The sequence below is a fragment of the Oncorhynchus tshawytscha genome, unplaced genomic scaffold (assembly GCF_018296145.1).
Source record: "Oncorhynchus tshawytscha isolate Ot180627B unplaced genomic scaffold, Otsh_v2.0 Un_scaffold_8679_pilon_pilon, whole genome shotgun sequence".
In the NCBI taxonomy this organism is placed as follows: domain Eukaryota; kingdom Metazoa; phylum Chordata; class Actinopteri; order Salmoniformes; family Salmonidae; genus Oncorhynchus; species Oncorhynchus tshawytscha.
In genome coordinates, this window is record NW_024609766.1 from 10,001 (window position 1) to 36,524 (window position 26,524).

A 26,524-nucleotide genomic window follows, 5' to 3' on the forward strand; every position below is an offset into this window, starting at 1 on the left:
GGTTCCCCTTAATAACCTGACACCTGCAGTGGGTTCCCCTTTAATAACCTGCAGTGTTTCCCCTTTAATAACCTGACACCTGCAGTGTTTCCCCTTTAATAACCTGACACCTGCAGTGGGTTCCCCTTTAATAACCTGACACCTGCAGTGTTTCCCCTTTAATAACCTGCAGTGTTTCCCCTTTAATAACCTGCAGTGTTTCCCCTTTAATAACCTGCAGTGTTTCCCTTTAATAACCTGCAGTGGTTCCCCTTTAATAACCTGACACCTGCAGTGGGTTCCCCTTTAATAACCTGACACCTGCAGTCCCCCCAGGTGGTGACCTCCCCTCTAATAATTCCCTCACCCCCAGGTGGTGTCCTCCCCCTCTAATAATAACCTGACACCTGCAGTGGGTTCCCCTCCCCTTTAGGTGGTGTCCTAACCTGACACCCAGTGGGTTCTAATAACCTGACACCCATCTCTACCCCCCCCAGGTGGTGTCCTCCCCCTCTAATAAATTCCATCTCTAACCCCCAGGTGGTGTCCTCCCCCTCTAACCTCAGTGGTTCCCTCTCACCCCCCAGGTGGTGACCTCCCCCTCTAACCCCAGGTAATTCCCTTCCCCCTCTAATACTTCCCCCTCTCTCCCCCAGGTGGTGACCTCCCCCTCTAATAATTCCCCTCTCCCCCCAGGTGGTGACTGGGTGGTCCCCCTCTAATAATTCCCTCCCTCCTACCCCCAGGTGGTGACCTCCCCCTCTAATAATTCCCTCCCCTCTCCCCCCAGGTGGTGACCTCCCCCTCTCTCCCCCAGGTGGTGACCTCCCCTCAGGTAATTCCCCCCCAGGTGGTGACCTCCCCTCTAATAATTCCCTCTCTATCCCAGGTGATGACCTCCCCTTCTAATAATTCCCCTCTCCCCCAGGTGGTGACCACCCCCTCTAATAATTCCCTCCCCTCTAATACCTGACACCCCCCCCAGTGTTTCCCCTTTAATAACCTGGTGATAACCCCCTCTAATAATTCCCTCTCTAACCCCCAGGTGGTGACCTCCCCCTCTAATAATTCCCTCTCTCCCCCAGGTGGTGACCTCCCCCTCTAATAATTCCCCTCTAATAATCCCCCTCTAATAATTCCCTCTCTCCCCCAGGTGGTGACCTCCCCTCTAATAATTCCCCCTCCCCTCTCCCCATTCCCTCTCCCTCTAATAATCCCCCTCCCCTAATAATTCCCTGCAGTGGGTCCCCCTCTAATAATTCCCTCTCTCCCCCAGGTGGTGACCCCCTCTAATAATTCCCCTCTCCCCAGGTAGTGACCTCCCCTCTAGTAATCCCCCCCCAGGTGGTGACCTCCCCCTCTAATAATCCCCCCCCCTCTAATAATTCCCCTCTCTATCCCAGGTGATGACCTCCCCTTCTAATAATTCCCTCTCTCCCCCAGGTGGTGACCACCCCCTCTAATAATTCCCTCCCCCTCTAATAATCCCCCCAGGTGGTGATAACCCCCTCTAATAATTCCCTCTCTCCCCCAGGTGGTGACCTCCCCCTCTAATAATTCCCCTCTCCCCCAGGTGGTGACCATTCCCCCCTCTAATAATTCCCTCCCCTCTAATAATCCCCCCCTCTAATAATTCCTCTCTCCCCCAGGTGGTGACCTCCCCCTCTAATAATTCCCTCTAACAATTCCCTCTCCCTCTAATAATTCCCTCTCCCTCTAATAATTCCCTCTCCCTCTAATAATTCCCTCCCCCTCTAATAATTCCTCTCTCCCCCAGGTGGTGACCTCCCCCTCTAATAATTCCTCTCTCTCCCCAGTGACCTCCCCTCTAGTAATCCCCCCAGGTGGTGACCTCCCCCTCTAATAATTCCCCCCTCTAATAATCCCCCCTCTAATAATCCCTCCCCCTCTAATAATTCCCTCTCTCCCCACCAGGTGGTGACCACCCCTCTAATAATTCCCTCTCTCTCCCCCAGGTAGTGACCTCCCCCTCTAGTAATCCCCCAGGTGGTGACCTCCCCCTCTAATAATTCCTCTCCCCTCCCCTCTAGTAATCCCCCCAGGTGATGACCTCCCCTCTAATACTTCCCCTCTCTCCCCCAGGTGGTGACCTCCCCCTCTAATACTTCCCTCCCTCCCCCCAGGTGGTGACCTCCCCCTCTAATAATTCCCTCTCCCTCTAATAATTCCCTCTCTCCCCCAGGTGGTGACCTCCCCCTCTAATAATTCCCCTCCCTCTAATAATTCCCCTCTCCCCCAGGTCGCTCCAGCAGAGGGTTTTTCAGACCTTGCCATGCAGGTGATGACCTCCCCCTCTAAGAACTACATCCTGTTTATAATCTCCCTGGGGGTGATTGTCCTCTTTCTGGTCGGCCTGCTGTGTGGACGCATCACCAAGAGAGTCACCAGGGAACTGAAGGACAGGTAGAGAGAGGGGGGATGAACGGACCTCCCTGGGACAGACGGACCTCCCTGGGACAGACGGACCTCTCTGGGACAGACGGACCTCCTTTGGACAGACGGACCTTCCTGGGACAGACTGACTCCCAAATGGTACTATTGCCGATATAGTGCACTACTTGTGACCAGAGCCCTGTGGGGTCCTTCACACCTGGACCTGACATCACAGAACAATGTCAATGTTGTCATCTCCTTGGTCCACTTCATCAACTGGCTTTGTGTGAGAACTAACTCTATGGGTCTCTGGTCAGAAGTACTGCACTATGTAGGGAACAGGGTTCCACCTGATAGGCAGAAACAGACTGTCTCTTCCAAAGGCCCAAAAAAAAAAAACAGCCCGGGCTTGCCCCAGCCACCTCTGCCCCTCTCCAGCCCCCTACCACCACCCAGAGCCCCAGTCTGGGCTTGCCCCAGCCACCTCCGCCCCTCTCCAGCCCCCTACCACCACCCAGAGCCCCAGTCTGGGCTTGCCCCAGCCACCTCCGCCCCTATCACCACCCAGAGCCCCAGTCTAGGCTTGCCACCTCCGCCCCTCTCCAGCCCCCTATCACCACCCAGAGCCCCAGTCTGGGGTCTACCCGTAACCAGCCAAGCTCCACAGAGCCAGAGGAGCCATGTTAAGACGCCCCCCCGCCCCCACCAGAAACTGATCCACTCCACTACTACTGAGAAGGTGCCCTGAACCACCTCCTGAAGCAGGATACTGTTGGTCCTAAAACTGGCCCTGAACCACCTACTGAAGCAGGATACTGTTGGTCCTACTGGTCCTAAAACTGGCAATGAACCACCTCCTGAAGCAGGATACTGTTGGTCCTACTGGTTCTAAAACTGGCAATGAACCACCTCCTGAAGCAGGATACTGTTGGTCCTACTGGTTCTAAAACTGGCAATGAACCACCTCCTGAAGCAGGATACTGTTGGTCCTACTGGTTCTAAAACTGGCCCTGAACCTCCTCCTGAAGCAGGATACTATTGGTCCTAAAACTGGCCCTGAACCACCTCCTGAAGCAGGATACTGTTGGCCCTAAAACTGGCCCTGAACCTCCTCCTGAATCAGGCTGTTGGTCCTATTGGTCCTAAAACTGGCCCTGAACCTCCTCCTGAAGCAGGATACTGTTGGTCCTACTGGTCCTAAAACTGGCCCTGAACCTCCTCCTGAAGCAGGCTACTGTTGGACCTAAAACTGTCCCTGAAGCTCCTCTTGAAGCAGGCCGTTGGCCATACTGGTCCTAAAACTGTCCCTGAACCTCCTGAAGCTGGCCCGTTGGCCCTACTGGTCCTAAAACTGGCCCTGAACCACCTGAAGCAGGATACTAATGGTCCTAAAACTGGCAATGAACCACCTCCTTAAGCAGTATACTGTTGGTCCTAAAACTGGCCCTGAACCACCTCCTGAAGCAGGATACTATTGGTCCTAAAACTGGCAATGAACCACCTCCTGAAGCAGGATACTGTTGGACCTACTGGTCCTAAAACTGGCCCTGAACCTCCTCCTGAAGCAGGATACTGTTGGACCTACTGGTCCTAAAACTGGCCCTGAACCACCTCCTGAAGTAGGATACTGTTGGTCCTACTGGTCCTAAAACTGGCCCTGAACCACCTCCTGAAGCAGGATACTGTTGGTCCTAAAACTGGCCATGAACCTCCTCCTGAAGCAGGATACTGTTGGACCTACTGGTCCTAAAACTGGCCCTGAACCACCTCCTGAAGTAGGATACTGTTGGTCCTACTGGTCCTAAAACTGGCCCTGAACCACCTCCTGAAGCAGGATACTGTTGGTCCTAAAACTGGCCATGAACCTCTTGATGCTGGCTACTGTTGGACCTAAAACTGGCCCTGAACCTCCTCTTGAAGAAGGCTGTTTGTCCTAAAACTGGCCATGAACCTCCTCTTGATGCTGGCTACTGTTGGACCTAAAACTGGCCCTGAACCTCCTCTTGAAGAAGGCTGTTTGTCCTAAAACTGGCCATGAACCTCCTCTTGATGCTGGCTACTGTTGGACCTAAAACTGGCCCTGAACCTCCTCTTGAAGAAGGCTGTTGGTCCTAAAACTGGCCCTGAACCTCCTCTTGAAGAAGGCTGTTGGTCCTAAAACTGGCCCTGAACCTCCTCTTGAAGAAGGCTGTTTGTCCTAAAACTGGCCCTGAACCTCCTCTTGAAGAAGGCTGTTTGTCCTAAAACTGGGAACCTCCTCTTGAAGAAGGCTGTTTGTCCTAAAACCTCCTCTTGAAGAAGGCTGTTTGTCCTAAAACTGGCCCTGAACCTCCTCTTGAAGAAGGCTGTTTGTCCTAAAACTGGCCCTGAACCTCCTCTTGAAGAAGGCTGTTTGTCCTAAAACTGGCCCTGAACCTCCTCTTGATGCTGGCTACTGTTGGACCTAAAACTGGCCCTGAACCTCCTCTTGAAGAAGGCTGTTTGTCCTAAAACTGGCCCAGCCCTGTCCTAAAACCTCCTCTTGAAGAAGGCTGTTGGTCCTAAAACTGGCCCTGAACCTCCTCTTGAAGAAGGCTGTTGGTCCTAAAACTGGCCCTGAACCTCCTCTTGAAGAAGGCTGTTGGTCCTACTGATTGTTTGTTTTCAGCCTTGTTTATTGTTTACTAATATTGATTCAGAGTTATTATGAAGTGTCTCATATCTGGATAACCTGGTCTAGTCCAATGAGGTTATCCAGATATGATTATCCAGACCACATTAGATAATACAATGACTGTGTCCCAGAGGGCGGCCTTTACCCTATGGGCCCTGGTTAACAGTAGTGTCCCCTTTACCCTATGGGCCCTGGTCAACAGTAGTGTCCTCTTTATCCTATGGGCCCTGGTTAACAGTAGTGTCCCCTTCACCCTATGGGCCCTGGTTAACAGTAGTGTCCCCTTCACCCTATGGGCCCTGGTCAACAGTAGTGTTGAGGGTAAAGGGTGCACTACTGTTGACCAGGGCCCATAGTGGTGTCCCCTTTACCTTATGGGCCCCGGTCAATAGTAGTGCATGACAGAGGGGATAGGATTCAATTTGGGACACTGGCCTGTTGGTCATGTATGTGCCTCCTTTAGTAAATGCTAAAGTTAAAAAACGTCATATTGTACAAGAACAACAATTCATGTTGATTGTAAGTGTGTTTCTTCTGCTACCTGAGCTGTGTTTTGACTGTGATGATGATGGTGTGTTGTCAGGTTGTTTTTCTATTGTGTTTACGTCCACTGTGTCCCTACTACAGTACATGGCTCCTGTTATAGCTGCTAGCTGGTAGCATTGAATAGGGAAGTCGTTCTGTGTCTCTGTAACAAATGCCTCCCTATTAACTGCACTACTTTGGACCAGGGCCCTATGGGTCATGGTCAAAAGTAGTGCACTATGTAGGGAATAAGGTGCATTTTGGGATGCATCCTCGATCTGTCCTGTTCCACACCACTAATAGCTGAGCTGAACTGGTGTCCAGATGTCACTCAGAGGCCTGTTGGGATGCATCCTCAATCTGTCCTGCTCCACAGAGGTCAGGGGCCTGTATCCTCAATCTGTCCTGCTCCACAGAGGTCAGGAGCCTGTATCCTCAATCTGTCCTGCTCCACAGAGGTCAGGGGCCTGTATCCTCAATCTGTCCTGCTCCACAGAGGTCAGGGGCCTGTATCCTCAATCTGTCCTGCTCCACAGAGGTCAGGGGCCTGTATCCTCAATCTGTCCTGCTCCACAGAGGTCAGGGGCCTGTATCCTCAATCTGTCCTGCTCCACAGAGGTCAGGGGCCTGTATCCTCAATCTGTCCTGCTCCACAGAGGTCAGGGGCCTGTATCCTCAATCTGTCCTGCTCCACAGAGGTCAGGGGCCTGTATCCTCAATCTGTCCTGCTCCACAGAGGTCAGGGGCCTGTATCCTCAATCTGTCCTGCTCCACAGAGGTCAGGGGCCTGTATCCTCAATCTGTCCTGCTCCACAGAGGTCAGGGGCCTGTATCCTCAATCTGTCCTGCTCCACAGAGGTCAGGGGCCTGGGATGCATCCTCAATCTGTCCTGCTCCACAGAGGTCAGGGGCCTGTGGGATCCTCAATCTGTCCTGCTCCACAGAGGTCAGGGGCCTGTATCCTCAATCTGTCCTGCTCCACAGAGGTCAGGGCCTGTTGGGATGCATCCTCAATTTGTCCTGCTCCACAGAGGTCAGGGGCCTGTTGGGATGCATCCTCAATCTGTCCTGCTCCACAGAGGTCAGGGGCCTGTTGGGATGCATCCTCAATCTGTCCTGCTCCACAGAGGTCAGAGGTCAGGGGCCTGTTGGGATCCATTCCAATAGAAGTCGGTCAGTTCAGGAAATAAACTGAAATTCCAATTCAATAATTACAATTATTTCTCAATAAACTGAAAATGAGAAGCTATTTATTTCAGAAAGGTTTTTCCGTTTTCATTAGGAATCAGATGGTTTTGGAGTCGGGGGCGAGTTTTCAGAAAGGTATTTTCTCTGTTGATGCTGTCATCTAGATGATCTGCTGTGTCCAGTTTAAATGAATCCATGTTACAGTGTCGACGGACCACCGAGACACCACCTATCCTAATTAGATATCTAGCATGCACCTGACACCTGTGCTAATTAGATATCTAGCGTGCACCTGACACCTGTGCTAATTAGATATCTAGCGTGCACCTGACACCTGTGCTAATTAGATATCTAGCATGCACCTGACACCTGTGCTAATTAGATATCTAGCATGCACCTGACACCTGTGCTAATTAGATATCTAGCATGCACCTGACACCTATGCTAATTAGATATCTAGCGTGCACCTGACGCCTGTGCTAATTAGATATCTAGCGTGCACCTGACGCCTGTGCTAGTTAGATATCTAGCGTGCACCTGACACCTGTGCTAATTAGATATCTAGCATGCACCTGACGCCTGTGCTAGTTAGATATCTAGCGTGCACCTGACGCCTGTGCTAGTTAGATATCTAGCGTGCACCTGACACCTGTGCTAGTTAGATATCTAGCGTGCACCTGACACCTGTGTGTAATGGAAGCAGACCGCCAGAAAACGTGTTGTCACTGAAATATTCTGTCGGCTGGTCAAAACGGTGTACAGCAGCAGTGTAAAAAATACATTCTCATACCTGAGTAAAAGTAATGATACTTTAATAGAAAAGTGAGTCACCCAGTAAAATACGACCTTATGAGAAGGTCACAAAGCTCCTCTGCTCTCCAGGAGCTGGACCTCTCTCCTGCTTCAGCAACACCTGGACGCTCTATTCATTTTTAAACAAAAGTTTGTTCTTTGAGTGAAAGTCTTTGGTTTTAAATATACATCAGTATAAAAAGTCAACATAATTGCTAAAATATACTTACGGATCAAAAGTATGAATGACCATGTTCTCTTGATGAGTGTATAAATCAGACCATTTCCTGTCCTGCTAAGCATTCAAAATGTACTTTTTGGGTGTCAGGGAAAATGTATGGAGTAAAAAGTACATTATTTTTAGGAATGTAGTACAGATACCCCAAAACGTTTCACTAAAGGACTTCACACCACTTCAGGAAATGTGTATTTTACATTTGCTAAATTATTTCGATGTGATATGGAAGTAAAAGGGTTTTATGTTTCTAGAAATGTATCGCAGTTGAGAATCTGATTCATGTTTAGATGGAGTGTCTGTTTTGGCTTCCAGTCTCTCTCTGAAAATAACAGAAGGGCCTTGGACCTTAGAGTAACATTAGGCCCCTTTAGAGGTCCTCTTGGGCCAGAACTGGCCCTGTTGTAAATCTGGCACCACCATCCTCCACATCTCAACCCTGGAAACAGAAACGAGGGGAGAGTCTGGACAGTGAGGCCCACCGTGAGACCGTTTGGACTACATGAGAAGGTCACAAAGCTCCTCTGCTCTCCAGGAGCTGAACCTCTCTCCTGCTTCAGCAACACCTGGACGCTCTATTCATTTTAAACAAAAGTTTGTCCTTCTTCCTGTCTGTTTTCGTTGGTTTGAAGACTTCTTTGAAACAGACTGATGCTGATAACCAGTTTTGTCCTTTTCTTTCTGTACAACGTTATGGATCTGCTGTTATATTTTTTGTTCAGGTTATGCCGCGATGTAATATTGAGATTTTACATTGTGCTTTTTTTTTTGCTGTACAGATGAACATTTTGTCAATTTAATAAAATTGTCTGCAGATTTTTACATCATGGTGTCCACATGTTGGGTATTTCAGAATGACTGTTGGTGTCTTGCGATAGAAAAGTAATGTATTTCTAACAGATGTTTGTATTGAAGACAACTGGATAAGAGCAGTCTCTCCTTTCCTCATAAATGGAACAATATTAATGTATCGAAACAATGACACGTGGACATTTTTTTACATTTTACTAGAACAGTAATGACCAATGATGTTTCGTGAAGATCCTGTACACGCAGCGGCGATGGGATGGTAAGTTGGTGGTTGAAGACATCCCTCTAGTGGTGTGGGGGCTGAGCTTTGGCAAAGTGGGTGGGGTTATATCCTTCCTGTTTGGCCCTGTCCGGGGTGTCATCGGATGGGGCCACAGTGTCTCCTGACACCTCCTGTCTCAGCCTCCAGTATTTATGCTGCAGTAGTTTGTGTCGGGGGCTAGGGTCAGTTTGTTATATCTGGAGTACCTCTCCTGTCCTATTCAGTGTCCTGTGTGAATCTAAGTGTGCGTTCTCTAATTCTCTCTTTCTCTCTCGGAGGACCTGAGCCCTTGGACCATGCCTCAGGACTACCTGACATGATGACTCCTTGCTGTCCCCAGTCCATCTGACCGTGCTGCTGCTCCAGTTTCAACTGTTCTGCCTTATTATTATACGACCATGCTGGTCGTTTATGAACATTTGAACATCTTGGCCATGTTCTGTTATAATCTCCACCCGGCACAGCCAGAAGAGGACTGGCCACCCCACATAGCCTGGTTCCTCTCTAGGTTTCTTCCTAGGTTTTGGCCTTTCTAGGGAGTTTTTCCTAGCCACCGTGCTTCTGCACCTGCATTGCTTGCTGTTTGGGGTTTTAGGCTGGGTTTCTGTACAGCACTTTGAGATATCAGCTGATGTACGAAGGGCTATATAAATAAATTTGATTTTATTTGATTTAAACATTACCTCGGTTCCGCCAGCAAGAATAATGCCCTGACCCTGGCAGTTTTCCTTCAATATAAAAGTCCGGCAATGAAGATGGTGAAAAATAATAAAAAGGTCGATATGAGTTACTTTTTATGGGGAAATGTTAGCAAATTTTGAATTTTGTTTAACAATATAAAAAAAAGATAGCATTTATGGCAAAAACTAATATAGCATTGACATTATTGTTAGCAGCATTAAAAATAAATGCTACTAGATAGTTATCATGGTAACAGTAAAACAACACATTTTGAATGCTACATTTAGTAATAATATTCATAATATTATTGGTATAATTGTAATCAACTTTAGAAAACACTTAAGTCCCATTGTTAATTATCCCATTTACACGATGTTCAGTACGTTTTTCATATTGAATATTTTATTTTTATTTAACTAGACAAGTCAGTTAAGAACAAAATCTTATTTACAATGACGGCCAAACCCCAACATTGCAAAACAGTTTGTTTGAATCAATTATTTGGTGACGTGAATATATTTAGTGTAGTGTTATCTAAAAGGATAACTTTTTAAATGTTTTATAAATTCACTGAGGAGGATGGTCCTCCTCTGAGGTGTTGGATCGACTTGTATGACAGCGTGTTCCAGTTCCCGCCAATATCCAGCAACTTCACACAACCATTGAAGAGGAGTGGGACAACATTCCACAATCAACAGCCTGATCAAGTCCATGTGAAGGAGATGTGTCGCTGCACGGTGGTCACACCAGATACTGACTGGTTTTATGCAGTGGTGATTTTAGCATGTACATCTTGGTGGGTCAAACTCAAAAAAAAATTTGATGCATGCCAGCAAAGCCACAACACTAAACAATACATTAATTACACTATAACGGTGACAAACGGTGCCCACTAACTGTTAGGACCTACATAAAGCTGTCCCAACAGCAGAGATTTCTGTTCAGCACCATGCAGTGAATCCTTACCACTGCTGCACCTGGCTATCAGCGGAGCCTTGTTTTCAGCACCATGGAGGGGATCCTTACCACTGCTACACCTGGCTATCAGCGGAGCCTTGTTTTCAGCACCATGGAGGGGATCCTTACCACTGCTACACCTGGCTATCAGCGGAGCCTTGTTTTCAGCACCATGGAGACCTGGGATCCTCAGCACCATACCACCGCTACACCTGGCTATCAGCGGAGCCTTGTTTTCAGCACCATGGAGAGGATCCTTACCACCGCTACACCTGGCTATCAGCGGAGCCTTGTTTTCAGCACCATGGAGAGGATCCTTACCACTGCTACACCTGGCTATCAGCGGAGCCTTGTTTTCAGCACCATGGGAGGATCCTTACCACTGCTACACCTGGCTATCAGCGGAGCCTTGTTTTCAGCACCATGGAGGGATCCTTACCACTGCTACACCTGGCTATCAGCGGAGCCTTGTTTTCAGCACCATGGAGAGGATCCTTACCACCGCTACACCTGGCTATCAGCGGAGCCTTGTTTTCAGCACCATGGAGAGGATCCTTACCACCGCTACACCTGGCTATCAGCGGAGCCTTGTTTTCAGCACCATGGAGAGGATCCTTACCACCGCTACACCTGGCTGTCAGCGGAGCCTTGTTTTCAGCACCATGGAGGGGATCCTTACCACTGCTACACCTGGCTATCAGCGGAGCCTTGTTTTCAGCACCATGGAGGGGATCCTTACCACCGCTACACCTGGCTATCAGTGGAGCCTTGTTTTCAGCACCATGGAGAGGATCCTTACCAAAGCGTATTTTCCCAGTCTGACCCTGTTTTTTCCCAGTTGTCTTGAACTCACTGAAGTCAGTTCCAGGTTTCCACTTGTTTTGAACAGAAGTTGTACTAGGTTGACAGTGTGGCCAGTGTATTCAACCTTTTCTGGCCCACGGTGTTACATGTGACTGTTTATCCTTTTAAGCCTGAAAAAGAGACCCTTAAACCCAGACTTGGACCACACACCGTCTCCACTGAGTAGCAGGCTACTGATTGCTTTACAACACTTGCAGTTAGCCACTGATCAAATTAAATGGTATTTGTCACATGCGCCGAATACAACAGGTGTAGACCTTACAGTGAAATGCTTACTTACAAGCCCCTAACCAACAATGCAGTTTTAAGAAAAATAAGTATTAAGTAAAAAATAGACCATTAAAAAAATAATTCATTAAAGAGCAGCAGTAAAAGGTTCCTTCCAAATCACCCATTGTTATATTTGCGATTTCCAAATTCATGTGTAATGTTAATGTGCAATGGCCGATGAGCACCAATATGTTTTTTTTTATCTTATAATTTCTCGACAAGGTTTGAAAAGGATTTGCCAGTAGATTGTTGATTCGTGACGATGGCCGCTTGTCTAGCTTGCTAGCTAAGATATTGAAAGTCCAATTCAAGCGGCTGTAGATTTAACGTGATTTGATGTCACTTTATTTGCGGCCAATGACCTTGAGCCTTCTTGGATGGGCACTTCTAATGTAAATCTATGGCAGCACCCAAGGGGCTTGAATTTTCAAGCTCCCTCTGTAGATTTTGCGCTGACAAAGTGTCCCCATGAGTAACAGAAGTGAGCCAATCACGGCGCAACTAGAGTACATTACCAACCCCTACACTCTGTGTTTTCCACTGGCTGCCCCTCCACCACAGAAAGCACTAAGCTAGGCTGAAACATCTGCATTTTGGAGATGCCATACTCAAGAAAGCAACCATGTTTGTATGCAGCTTTATTAACTCAAATATTATTTTTTTTACATTGTTTGCAAACTGATATGTGACTTGTATTTATGTAAAAAATAACATGAAAAACATGTATTTTTTTCTGAACGGGTGGGTCTCAAAACAGGTGGTGCTCACCTGCCCTGAATGACAGGCCACCACTGAGTATATGTGACCAATAGATGCATATCTGTTTTCATGTGAAATCCATAGATTAGGGTCGAATTTATCTATTTCAATTGACTGATTTCCTTATATGAACTGTTACTCAGTAAATTGGTTTAAATTGTTGCGTTTATATTTTTGTAAATAATTGTACAAATATTAATAATTATTAATTTACCAAGTATACAGGATGGAACTTTTATTCTGACAGATTTTTAAAAAATCCGCGACCCGGAAGTAGTTAGTTTCTGTTGCCTGTTTCACGGCGGTGTAAATAAACGATGCAGTTTGTTTGGCCGAAGAGGGTCTGACTGAAACATTCTGCTGTCATCGAGGCGCAGGACTGAAATCTGCTTCAAGCCGAATAGAGATTTCATTACTTTTGGAGTGGAGTGAGTCGGTGAGTTTGCTACATGATAATGCTAACTAGTATTATCATTAGCTAGACGAATGTCAGAAGGCCGCTAGCGTATTACCAATGCAAAGACGTTTGGACCGGGGTGTTGTTCTCCTTGGGACGAAGGTCGAACACAAGCAAACTTCAGATTTACTGTTGGCATTAGCAAGAAGTGATAGGAGTTAAAGTTATCATTGAGTCAGCTGATCAACTAACGTTAGCTAAAGTTCGCTAGCTAACTGTAGCTTGTTTGAAAGACAGTTAGCTGTGGTAGCTGGTACCTAAGTCTGCATGCTTGCTAATGTGATTCTCCTGGCCTGTTGTGTTCTGATTCTCCTGGCCTGTTGTGTTCTGATTCTCCTGGCCTGTTGTGTTCTGATTCTCCTGGCCTGTTGTGTTCTGATTCTCCTGGCCTGTTGTGTTCTGATTCTCCAGGCCTGTTGTGTTCTGATTTCTCCTGGCCTGTTGTGTTCTGATTTCTCCTGGCCTGTTGTGTTCTGATTCTCCGGGCCTGTTGTGTTCTGATTCTCTGGGCCTGTTGTGTTCTGATTTCTCCTGGCCTGTTGTGTTCTGATTTCTCCTGGCCTGTTGTGTTCTGATTCTCCTGGCCTGTTGTGTTCTGATTCTCCTGGCCTGTTGTGTTCTGATTCTCCGGGCCTGTTGTGTTCTGATTCTCCGGGCCTGTTGTGTTCTGATTCTCCGGGCCTGTTGTGTTCTGATTTCTCCGGGCCTGTTGTGTTCTGATTTCTCCGGGCCTGTTGTGTTGTGATTCTCCTGGCCTGTTGTGTTCTGATTCTCCGGGCCTGTTGTGTTCTGATTCTCCGGGCCTGTTGTGTTCTGATTCTCCGGGCCTGTTGTGTTCTGATTCTCCTGGCCTGTTGTGTTCTGATTCTCCGGGCCTGTTGTGTTCTGATTCTCCGGGCCTGTTGTGTTGTGATTTCTCCTGGCCTGTTGTGTTCTGATTCTCTGGGCCTGTTGTGTTCTGATTTCTCCTGGCCTGTTGTGTTCTGATTTCTCCTGGCCTGTTGTGTTCTGATTCTCCTGGCCTGTTGTGTTCTGATTCTCCTGGCCTGTTGTGTTCTGATTTCTCCTGGCCTGTTGTGTTCTGATTTCTCCTGGCCTGTTGTGTTCTGATTCTCTGGGCCTGTTGTGTTCTGATTTCTCCTGGCCTGTTGTGTTGTTCTGTGTGATTTCTCCTGGCCTGTTGTGTTCTGATTCTCCTGGCCTGTTGTGTTCTGATTCTCCAGGCCTGTTGTGTTGTGATTCTCCAGGCCTGTTGTGTTGTGATTCTCCTGGCCTGTTGTGTTCTGATTCTCCTGGCCTGTTGTGTTCTGATTCTCCTGGCCTGTTGTGTTCTGATTCTCCTGGCCTGTTGTGTTCTGATTTCTCCTGGGCCTGTTGTGTTCTGATTTCTCCTGGGCCTGTTGTGTTCTGATTTCTCCGGGCCTGTTGTGTTCTGATTTCTCCGGGCCTGTTGTGTTCTGATTTCTCCGGGCCTGTTGTGTTCTGATTTCTCCTGGCCTGTTGTGTTCTGATTTCTCCTGGCCTGTTGTGTTCTGATTTCTCCTGGCCTGTTGTGTTCTGATTTCTCCTGGCCTGTTGTGTTCTGATTTCTCCTGGCCTGTTGTGTTCTGATTTCTCCTGGCCTGTTGTGTTCTGATTTCTCCTGGCCTGTTGTGTTCTGATTTCTCCTGGCCTGTTGTGTTCTGATTTCTCCTGGCCTGTTGTGTTCTGATTTCTCCTGGCCTGTTGTGTTCTGATTTCTCCTGGCCTGTTGTGTTCTGATTTCTCCTGGCCTGTTGTGTTCTGATTTCTCCTGGCCTGTTGTGTTCTGATTCTCCTGGCCTGTTGTGTTCTGATTCTCCAGGTTCCTCCAAGCCATGCACTGCAGCTGTGTATGGAGCTCCAGGGCTCTGTCCCCTGCCCTGCTCCCTAGGCTGCTGTCCCATGCAGGATGCTGGGCTCCGGGGACCAGGCCTAGGGGTATCTGGAGCTCCCCTCGGAGACTGGCCTCGGCTGTAGAGACCACGCAGCCCATCCCCCTGCCCAGCCAAGCCCGGGTGGTGATATGTGGAGGGGGCATCGTAGGGACGTCTGTGGCCTATCACCTGGCCAAGCTGGGCTGGACTGAGATAGTACTATTGGAGCAGGGAAGGTAGGAGAGGCTAAATTATGTGGTCTGTTTACAAGAGGGGGGTGCATGTTTCCAGAACACTTTATCTGTGGGTAGGTGGACAATATATCATGATTTCATGAGTTCATTGTTTTACTGGGCTTGTCAGGTGATGAGAGACCAACACAGTGAATACATGGACTAGCCTACGAGACCTTCTGTAATCAATGATAACATCTAGAAATCACAAGGAACCATGGTCTTATGTCTCATTACTGTACCTAACCATGTTGTCCTCATCTCTCTGTGTGCTAGGCTAGGTGCTGTACCTAACCATGTTGTCCTCATCTCTCTGTGTGCTAGGCTAGGTGCTGTACCTAACCATGTTGTCCTCATCTCTCTGTGTGCTAGGCTAGGTGCTGTACCTAACCATGTTGTCCTCATCTCTCTCTGTGCTAGGCTGGGTGCTGTACCTAACCATGTTGTCCTCATCTCTCTGTGTGCTAGGCTGGGTGCTGTACCTAACCATGTTGTCCTCATCTCTCTGTGTGCTAGGCTAGGTGCTGTACCTAACCATGTTGTCCTCATCTCTCTGTGTGCTAGGCTGGGTGCTGTACCTAACCATGTTGTCCTCATCTCTCTGTGTGCTAGGCTAGGTGCTGGTACCACCAGGCTGTGTGCTGGGATCGTCAGCGTGGCCAAGCCCATCTCTATTGAGTGTAAAATGGCTGACTACTCCAACTCCCTGTATGAACACCTGGAGGAGGAGACTGGGGTCAAGACAGGTGGGATGGACTTCTACACTATGACTAGCCTGAGTTCCACTCCATTTGTACTAGCATGCCTACAGTATGACTAGCCTGAGTTCCACTCCATGTGTGCTAACATGCCTACAGTATGACTCTAGCCTGAGTTCTGCTCCATTTGTGCTAACATGCATACAGTATGACTCTAGCCTGAGTTCCACTCCATTTGTACTAACATGCCTACAGTATGACTAGCCTGTGTTCCACTCCATGTGTACTAACATGCCTACAGTATGACTCTAGCCTGAGTTCCACTCCATTTGTACTAACATGCCTACAGTATGACTCTAGCCTGAGTTCCACTCCATTTGTACTAACATGCCTACAGTATGACTCTAGCCTGAGTTCCGCTCCATTTGTACTAACATGCCTACAGTATGACTCTAGCCTGAGTTCCACTCCATTTGTACTAACATGCCTACAGTATGACTCTAGCCTGAGTTCCGCTCCATTTGTACTAACATGCCTACAGTATGACTCTAGCCTGAGTTCCGCTCCATTTGTACTAACATGCCTACAGTATGACTCTAGCCTGAGTTCCGCTCCATTTGTACTAACATGCCTACAGTATGACTCTAGCCTGAGTTCCACTCCATTTGTACTAACATGCTTACAGTATGACTCTAGCCTGAGTTCCACTCCATTTGTACTAACATGCCTACAGTATGACTCTAGCCTGAGTTCCACTCCATTTGTACTAACATGCCTACAGTATGACTCTAGCCTGAGTTCCGCTCCATTTGTACTAACATGCCTACAGTATGACTCTAGCCTGAGTTCCGCTCCATTTGTACTAACATGCCTACAGTATGACTCTAGCCTGAGTTCCGCTCCATTTGTACTAACATGCCTACAGTATGACTCTAGCCTGAGTTCCGCTCCATTTGTACTAACATGCCTACAGTATGACTCTAGCCTGAGTTCCGCTCCATTTGTACTAACATGCCTACAGTATGACTCTAGCCTGAGTTCCACTCCATTTGTACTAACATGCCTACAGTATGACTCTAGCCTGAGTTCCGCTCCATGTGTACTAACATGCCTACAGTATGACTCTAGCCTGAGTTCCACTCCATTTGTACTAACATGCCTACAGTATGACTCTAGCCTGAGTTCCACTCCATTTGTACTAACATGCCTACAGTATGACTCTAGCCTGAGTTCCACTCCATTTGTACTAACATGCCTACAGTATGACTCTAGCCTGAGTTCCACTCCATTTGTACTAACATGCCTACAGTATGACTCTAGCCTGAGTTCCACTCCATTTGTACTAACATGCCTACAGTATGACTCTAGCCTGAGTTCCACTCCATTTGTACTAACATGCCTACAGTATGACTCTAGCCTGAGTTCCAGTTCCTGAGTTCCACCATTTGTACTAACATGCCTACAGTATGACTCTAGCCTGAGTTCCACTCCATTTGTACTAACATGCCTACAGTATGACTCTAGCCTGAGTTCCACTCCATTTGTACTAACATGCCTACAGTATGACTCTAGCCTGAGTTCCACTCCATTTGTACTAACATGCCTACAGTATGACTCAAGCCTGAGTTCCACTCCATTTGTACTAACATGCCTACAGTATGACTCTAGCCTGAGTTCCGCTCCATTTGTACTAACATGCCTACAGTATGACTCTAGCCTGAGTTCCGCTCCATTTGTACTAACATGCCTACAGTATGACTCTAGCCTGAGTTCCACTCCATTTGTACTAACATGCCTACAGTATGACTCTAGCCTGAGTTCCACTCCATTTGTACTAACATGCCTACAGTATGACTCTAGCCTGAGTTCCACTCCATTTGTACTAACATGCCTACAGTATGACTCTAGCCTGAGTTCCACTCCATTTGTACTAAGTCCTTATCAGTGAATGTCTCTGGAAGCTGGTTAGTTTGCCTCTCCTGCTGTCTGCAGTACAGTGCCACTCTGTTTCAACGTATCGTAATGGGTTTATGAACATGTCTTTGCTGTGTGGCCTGTCTTCTGATTGTGTTTTAGCCAGTTGTTTTGGTTGTTGAACCAATTATTATATATTATCTATGAGGTCATGTGACTGGCTGTATCCAACCAGTGCTTCCCCCTCCTCTCACATGCTGTTTCAGTTTGTGTTTCAACACAGATTTACCAGTGGTATTTAGTCTTGTGGAACAATAGATTTACCAGTGGTATTTAGTCTTGTGGAACAACAGATTTACCAGTGGTATTTAGTCTTGTGGAACAACAGATTTACCAGTGGTATTTAGTCTTGTGGAACAACAGATTTACCAGTGGTATTTAGTCTTGTGCCATCATCCAGAGAGTATGGCAGGGCTTTGCCTTGTTTGGTTTAACACGAGATGACTCATGACTTGGTGGTCCTGATGTGTGTGTGTGTGTTTGTTCTAGGTTACGTGAAAACAGGCTCTCTATGCCTGGCCCAGAATCAGGACCGTTTCCTCTCCCTGAAGCGCCTGGCATCCAGGCTGAAGTAAGTCCCTCCCTTCCCTGACCCTCTCCTCTGAATTATAGCTCAGTACTCTCTCTGGTCCAGTCTCTCCCTAACCCTCTCTCTGGTCTGAATTATAGCTCTTCCCTGGTCCTCTCCTCCCTCCCTCCCTCTCTCTCCTCCCTCCCCCTCCCTCCTCCCTCCTCTCTCCTCTCTCTCTCCTCCCTCACTCCTCCCTCCCCCTCTCTCTCTCCTCCTCTCTCTCCTCCCTCCTCTCTCTCCTCCCTCCTCTCTCTCTCCTCCTTCCACAGTGTGATGGGGATCCCCTGTAACGTGATCAAACCCAAAGAGGTGTCCAAGCTCCACCCCTGGTGAATATTCATGACCTGGTGGGGGCGCTCCACCTGCCAGGGGATGCCGTGGTGTCACCGCCTGACGTCAACCACGCCCTCGCCACAGCAGCAGCCAGACACGGTCAGACAGTAAAACCAAGGATGGACTATTGTTCGCCTTGCAAACCAAAAATTCCCAGGTTTTCCAGAAATCCTGATTGGATGATTACAGATTTCCTGCTTGTTCCATCCTGATTTGGGGGAATTTTCCAACTGGGATTTCTGGAAAAACTGTCAATTTTAGGCTTGCAAAATTGCAGGATTTTTCCTATCTGTAGTGGAGGTTTCAATAGAAAGTTACAACCATGTGGTTTCGCCATCAGTTAGAATGTAATGAAGCCAGAAAGCAAGGCTTCTGGAGGAAAGGGCCCGGGTGTGGCCTGCCAAGGGCCCGGGTGTGGCCTGCCAAGGGGTGGCCTGCCAAGGGCCCGGGTGTGGCCTGCCAAGGGCCCAGCTGTGGCCTGCCAATGGCCCAGGTGTGGCCTGCCAAGTAAAGTGAATTAGTTAGGATGTAATGAAGCCGCAAAGCTTCTGGAGGGAACGGCCAGGGCGTGGCTTGCCAATCAGAGTGAGGTAGTCGGTGCCCAGGGGGCATCTCTTTGGCTAATTTGACATTATGCTACTCCAATCAAACGAACAATGAACTATTGATAGTGTTTGTCATGTTTGATCACATTGTACCTTTCTACATGAATACATGTACATTTGAAGTTGGAAGTTTACATACACTTAGGTTGGAGTCATTAAAACTCATTTTTCAACCACTCCACAAATTTCTTGTTAACAAACTATAGTTTTGGCAAGTCTGTTAGGATGTTAGGACTTTGTGCATGACACAAGTCATTTTTCCAACAATTGTTTACAGACCGATTCATTCACTGTATCACAATTCCAGTGGGTCAGAAGTTAACATACACTAAGTTGACTGTGCCTTTAAACAGCTTGGAAAATTCCAGAAAATGATGTCATGGCTTTAGAAGCTTCTGATGAATGATGTCAATCAGCCTGAGTCAATTGCAGGTGTACCTGTGGATGTATTTCAAGGCCTACCTTCAAACTCAGTGCCTCTTTGCTTGACATCATGGGAAAATCAAAAGAAATCAGTCAAGTCCTCAGAAAAAATATTGTAGACCTCCACAAGTCTGGTTCATCCTTGGGAGCAATTTCCAAACACCTGAAGGTACCACGTTCATCTGTACAAACAATAGTACGCAAGTATAAACACCAAGGGACCACGCAGCCGTCATACCAAGTATATATCCTATATCGACATAACCTGAAAGGCCGCTCTGCAAGGAAGAGGCCACTGCTCCAAAACTGCCATAGAAAAGCCAGACTACGGTTTGCAACTGCACATGGGGACAAAGATCGTACTTTTTTGAGAAATGTCCTCTGGTCTGATGAAACAAAAATAGAACTGTTTGGCCATAATGAACATCGTTATGTTTGGAGGAAAAAGGGGGAGGCTTGCAAGCCGAAGAACACCATCCCAACCGTGAAGCACGGGGGTGGCAGCATCATGTTGTGGGGGTGCTTTGCTGCAGGAGGGACTGGTGCACTTCACAAAATAGACGGCATCATGAGAAAGGAAAATTATGTGGATATATTGAAGCAACATCTCAGGACATCAGTCAGGAAGTTAAAGCTTGGTCGCAAATGGGTTTTCCAAATGGACAATGACCCCAAGCATACTTCCAAAGTTGTGGCAAAGGGGCTCAAGGACAAGAAAGTCAAGGTATTGGAGTGGCCATCACAAAGCCCTGACCTCAATCCTATTGAAAATTTGTGGGCAGAACTGAAAAAGCGTGTGCGAGCAAGCAGGCCTACAAACCTGACTCAGTTACTCCAGCTCTGTCAGGAGGAATGGGCCAAAATTCACCCAACTTATTGTGGGAAGCTACCTGAAACGTTTGACCCAAGTTAAACAATTTAAAGGCAATGCTACCAAATACTAATTGAGTGTATGTAAACTTCTGACCCACTGGGAATGTGATGAAAGAAATAAAAGCTGAAATAAATAATTCTCTCTACTATTATTCTGACATTTCACATTCTTAAAATAAAGTTGTGATCCTAACGGATTAAATATCATGAATTGTGGAAAAACTGAGTTTAAATGCATTTGGTTAAGGTGTATGTAAACTTCTGACTTCAACTGTTTGCCATGTTCTGATCTCCAGGAGCCCAGATCCATGAGGCACCACAGTTAACCATGTTCTGATCTCCAGGAGTCCAGATCCATGAGGCACCACACCATAGTTAACCATGTTCTGATCTCCAGGAGTCCAGATCCATGAGCGCACCACAGTTAACCATGTGATGATGGAGAAGGGACATGTGACAGCTGTGGAGACGGACAGAGGAGCCATCGAGTGTGAATACTTTGTCAACTGTGCAGGACAGGTGACCCTCTATCCATTACGTGTGTGTGTCTACTAGTCTTTAGACAGTTACCAGCTAGACAGCTCTCTTCAGCCCAACTGATCTGTGAGGTTTCATAATAGTGAAGTGTTGTATCTAGCTGTCTCTGGGGGAGCTGGACCAGACCAGTGAAGTGTTGTCTCTGAGGGAGCTGGACCAGTGAAGTGTTGTCTCTGAGGGAGCTGGACCAGTGAAGTGTTGTATCTAGCTGTCTCTGGGGAGCTGGACCAGTGAAGTGTTGTATCTAGCTGTCTCTGAGGGAGCTGGACCAGTGAAGTGTTGTATCTAGCTGTCTCTGAGGGAGCTGGACCAGTGAAGTGTTGTATCTAGCTGTCTCTGAGGGAGCTGGACCAGTGAAGTGTTGTATCTAGCTGTCTCTGGGGGAGCTGGACCAGACCAGTGAAGTGTTGTATCTAGCTGTCTCTGAGGGAGCTGGGCCAGACCAGTGAAGTGTTGTATCTAGCTGTCTCTGGGGGAGCTGGACCAGTGAAGTGTTGTATCTAGCTGTCTCTGGGGAGCTGGACCAGTGAAGTGTTGTATCTAGCTGTCTCTGAGGGAGCTGGGCCAGACCAGTGAAGTGTTGTATCTAGCTGTCTCTGAGGGAGCTGGACCAGACCAGTGAAGTGTTGTATCTAGCTGTCTCTGAGGGAGCTGGGCCAGACCAGTGAAGTGTTGTATCTAGCTGTCTCTGGGGGAGCTGGACCAGTGAAGTGTTGTATCTAGCTGTCTCTGAGGGAGCTGGACCAGTGAAGTGTTGTATCTAGCTGTCTCTGAGGGAGCTGGGCCAGACCAGTGAAACCAGGGTGTCTGTTCCTCTACAAGTGTTCATATAATAGGGGGTTATGAATGCTATATGATATGTTATAACTGTCCTATGTATGTTCTACAGTGGGCGTATGAGCTGGGCCAGGCCAGTGAGACCAAGGTGTCTGTTCCTCTCCATGGATGTGAACACTTCTACCTGCTCTCCAAACCTCTACCAGAGCCTCTACAGCCCAGCACCCCAGGTGAGACTACCTCCTCTCAGAGCCTCTACAGCCCAGAACCCCAGGTGAGACTACCTCCTCTACAGCCCAGAACCCCAGGTGAAACTCCCTCCTCTACAGCCCAGAACCCCAGGTGAGACTACCTCCTCTCAGAGCCTCTACAGCCCAGAACCACAGGTGAGACTACCTCCTCTACAGCCCAGATACAAATAATCCACATATGGTTTCTTCAAGGAGTTAGAGCTGGTACTGCTCAGTCCAGAAGGAGTTAGAGCTGGTACCGCTCAGTCCAGAAGGAGTTAGAGCTGGTACCGCTCAGTCCAGAAGGAGTTAGAGCTGGTACCGCTCAGTCCAGACGGAGTTAGAGCTGGTACCGCTCAGTCCAGTCGGAGTTGGAGCTAGTACCGCTCAATCTAGAAGGAGTTAGAGCTGGTACCGCTCAGTCTAGAAGGAGTTAGAGCTGGTACCGCTCAGTCCAGAAGGAGTTAGAGCTGGTACTGCTCAGTCCAGATGAGCACGGCCTTATTTCTATTACAGCGTATTGGATAACTGTCATTCATATTCACCCAGTTCAATGTAACAGTGACAGGTTTAGGTTACTGTCATTCATATTCACCCAGTTCAATGTAACATCCATAGGTTGGGGAACGTCCTCCGGAAGTTGTCGTAATTACTGTGTAAGTCTATGGAAGGGGGGTGAGAACCATGAGCCTCCTAGGTTTTGTTTTGAAGTCGATGTGCCCAGAGGAGGACGGAAACTAGCTGTCCTCCGGCTACACCATGGTGCTGCTGAGGCTACTGTGACCTTCATTGCAAAACGGTGTGTTTTAATCAATGATTTGGTAACAGGCAAATCTTTTTTTTTTGTAGTTTTATCTAAATGGGATTTCCTTTTTAATGTTTTACTATTTAAATGTTTATGAAATTCACTGAGGAGGATGGTCCTCCCCTTCCTCCTCTGAGGAGCCTCCGCTGGCCTGAACTCTGTCCTGTCTGGTGGTTAGGGTCAGGGTTAGACTGTGTTGTAACTGTGTATCTCTGTGTGTTCTCTCTAGTGGTGATGGATATGGACGGGAGGATCTATGTGAGAGCATGGCAGGGAGGTGTCCTGTCTGGAGGATTTGAGAAGAACCCTAAACCCATCTTCACCGAGGGACGTAACCAGCTGGAGATTCAGACCATGCAGGAGGACTGGGACCACTTCGGTAAGAGACGGGGTGATTTTTCTATAATGGCACCCTATTCTGTTTATGTTGCCACGGCTACTGTAAAACACGGAGTCCATTTAGTTTTGTTTTCCATTGCGACTTTGTGCTGTGAGTTAAAATGGGTTGGTCCTAGTGGGAATCAAACCCATGATGTTGGTGTCCCACTCTCACCAACTGAGACAGTATGGGTTGTCCCTAGTGGGAATCAAACCCATGATGTTGGCGCACACTCTTACCAACTGAGACAGTATGGGTTGTCCCTAGTGGGAATCAAACCCATGATGTTGGCACACACTCTCACCAACTGAGACAGTATGGGTTGTCCCCAGTGGGAATCAAACCCATGATGTTGGTGTCCTACTCTCACCAACTGAGACAGTATGGGTTGTCCCCAGTGGGAATCGAACCCATGATGTTGGCACACACTCACCAACTGAGACAGTATGGGTTGTCCCCAGTGGGAATCAAACCCATGATGGTGTCCCCACACTCACCTCACCAACTGAGACAGTATGGGTTGTCCCCAGTGGGAAGTGGGAATCAAACCCATGATGTTGGCGCCACACTCACCAACTGAGACAGTATGGGTTGTCCCCAGTGGGAATCAAACCCATGATGTTGGCACACACTCTTACCAACTGAGACAGTATGGGTTGTCCCCAGTGGGAATCAAACCCATGATGTTGGCGCCACACTCTCACCAACTGAGACAGTATGGGTTGTCCCCAGTGGGAATCAAACCCATGATGTTGGCACACTCTCACCAACTGAGACAGTATGGGTTGTCCCCAGTGGGAATCAAACCCATGATGTTGGCACACACTCTCACCAACTGAGACAGTATGGGTTGTCCCCAGTGGGAATCAAACCCATGATGTTGGTGTCCCACTCTCACCAACTGAGACAGTATGGGTTGTCCCCAGTGGGAATCAAACCCATGATGTTGGCGCACACTCTCACCAACTGAGACAGTATGGGTTGTCCCCAGTGGGAATCAAACCCATGATGTTGGCACACACTCTTACCAACTGAGACAGTATGGGTTGTCCCCAGTGGGAAGTGGGAATCGAACCCATGATGTTGGCGCCACACTCTTACCAACTGAGACAGTATGGGTTGTCCCCAGTGGGAATCAAACCCATGATGTTGGCGCACACTCTCACCAACTGAGACAGTATGGGTTGTCCCCAGTGGGAATCGAACCCATGATGTTGGCACACACTCTTACCAACTGAGACAGTATGGGTTGTCCCCAGTGGGAAGTGGGAATCGAACCCATGATGTTGGCGCCACACTCTTACCAACTGAGACAGTATGGGTTGTCCCCAGTGGGAATCGAACCCATGATGTTGGCACACACTCTTACCAACTGAGACAGTATGGGTTGTCCCCAGTGGGAATCAAACCCATGATGTTGGCACACACTCTCACCAACTGAGACAGTATGGGTTGTCCCCAGTGGGAATCAAACCCATGATGTTGGTGTCCCACTCTCACCAACTGAGACAGTATGGGTTGTCCCCAGTGGGAATCAAACCCATGATGTTGGCGCACACTCTCACCAACTGAGACAGTATGGGTTGTCCCCAGTGGGAATCGAACCCATGATGTTGGCACACACTCTTACCAACTGAGACAGTATGGGTTGTCCCCAGTGGGAAGTGGGAATCGAACCCATGATGTTGGCGCCACACTCTTACCAACTGAGACAGTATGGGTTGTCCCCAGTGGGAATCAAACCCATGATGTTGGCGCACACTCTACCAACTGAGACAGTATGGGTTGTCCCCAGTGGGAAGTGGGAATCGAACCCATGATGTTGGCGCCACACTCTTACCAACTGAGACAGTATGGGTTGTCCCCAGTGGGAATCGAACCCATGATGTTGGCACACACTCTTACCAACTGAGACAGTATGGGTTGTCCCCAGTGGGAATCGAACCCATGATGTTGGCACACACTCTTACCAACTGAGACAGTATGGGTTGTCCCCAGTGGGAATCGAACCCATGATGTTGGCACACACTCTTACCAACTGAGACAGTATGGGTTGTCCCCAGTGGGAATCGAACCCATGATGTTGGCACACACTCTTACCAACTGAGACAGTATGGGTTGTCCCCAGTGGGAATCGAACCCATGATGTTGGCACACACTCTTACCAACTGAGACAGTATGGGTTGTCCCCAGTGGGAATCGAACCCATGATGTTGGCGCCACACTCTTACCAACTGAGACAGTATGGGTTGTCCCCAGTGGGAATCGAACCCATGATGTTGGCGCCACACTCTTACCAACTGAGACAGTATGGGTTGGCCCCAGTGGGAATCGAACCCATGATGTTGGCGCCACACTTTTACCAACTGAGACAGTATGGGTTGGAGGTGTTTCTCTACCTAACCCCCTCTCTAACCCCCTCTCTAATATTACTCCCTCCCTCCCCCCTGTAGAACCCATGCTGTCAGCCTTGTTGAGGAGGATGGTGTAGTTAGAGGTGTTTCTCTACCTAACCCCCTCTCTTACCCCCTCTCTAACCCCCTGTAGAACCCATGCTGTCAGCCCTGTTGAGGAGGATGCCAGAACTAGAGGTGTGTGAGATCCAGCAGCTGGTCAACTGTCCTGAGTCGTTCACCCCAGACATGCGCTGTCTGATGGGGGAGACACCGGGGGTGCACGGCTACTTCGTCCTGGCTGGAATGAACGCCTCTGGCCTGGCCTTCGCTGGCGGAGCAGGAAAGTAAGGAGAGGACATTTCCAGTACATCTACTTTAGGGTTGAGAGTGAGAACGACAGGACATTTCCAGTACATCTACTTTAGGGTTGAGAGTGAGAACGACAGGACATTTCCAGTACATCTACTTTAGGGTTGAGATTGAGAACGACAGGACATTTCCAGTACATCTACTTTTGGGTTGAGAGTGAGAATGACAGGACATTTCCAGTACATCTACTTTAGGGTTGAACGTGAGAACGACAGGACATTTCCAGTACATCTACTTTAGGGTTGAACGTGAGAACGACAGGACATTTCCAGTACATCTACTTTAGGGTTGAACGACAGGACATTTCCAGTACATCTACTTTAGGGTTGAACGACAGGACATTTCCAGTACATCTACTTTAGGGTTGAACGACAGGACATTTCCAGTACATCTACTTTAGGGTTTGAACGACAGGACATTTCCAGTACATCTACTTTAGGGTTGAACGACAGGACATTTCCAGTACATCTACTTTAGGGTTGAACGACAGGACATTTCCAGTACATCTACTTTAGGGTTGAACGACAGGACATTTCCAGTACATCTACTTTAGGGTTGAACGACAGGACATTTCCAGTACATCTACTTTAGGGTTGAACG

At 48.0% G+C, this 26,524-nt stretch overlaps 2 protein-coding genes and 1 long non-coding RNA gene across 3 annotated transcripts in view; all 3 read left to right on the forward strand.

Moving 5' to 3' along the window:
• LOC121845791 (Golgi apparatus protein 1-like) overlaps positions 1-4,617 on the forward strand; it is an 11,585-nt gene extending 6,968 nt beyond the window's left edge. Inside the window, exon 4 of the mRNA XM_042317756.1 lies at positions 2,240-4,617. Coding sequence (XP_042173690.1) covers positions 2,240-2,407 — 168 coding nt within the window. The 3' untranslated portion in view covers positions 2,408-4,617. The remainder of the gene's footprint in view (positions 1-2,239) is intronic.
• A 668-nt stretch (positions 4,618-5,285) lies between these two features.
• Positions 5,286-8,590, forward strand: LOC121845792. Its single transcript, XR_006082780.1, has 2 exons — positions 5,286-6,409; positions 6,498-8,590. It is a non-coding gene; the product is annotated as an uncharacterized LOC121845792 (long non-coding RNA).
• Positions 8,591-12,649: 4,059 nt separating this feature from the next.
• LOC112241834 (pyruvate dehydrogenase phosphatase regulatory subunit, mitochondrial-like) overlaps positions 12,650-26,524 on the forward strand; it is a 34,876-nt gene continuing 21,001 nt past the window's right edge. Inside the window, 10 exon segments of the mRNA XM_042317757.1 lie at positions 12,650-12,805; positions 14,670-14,957; positions 15,567-15,700; positions 18,116-18,197; positions 18,467-18,519; positions 18,522-18,629; positions 20,829-20,950; positions 21,858-21,975; positions 23,010-23,159; positions 25,707-25,899. Of these exon segments, the coding sequence (XP_042173691.1) occupies positions 14,683-14,957; positions 15,567-15,700; positions 18,116-18,197; positions 18,467-18,519; positions 18,522-18,629; positions 20,829-20,950; positions 21,858-21,975; positions 23,010-23,159; positions 25,707-25,899 (1,235 nt within the window). The 5' untranslated portion in view covers positions 12,650-12,805; positions 14,670-14,682.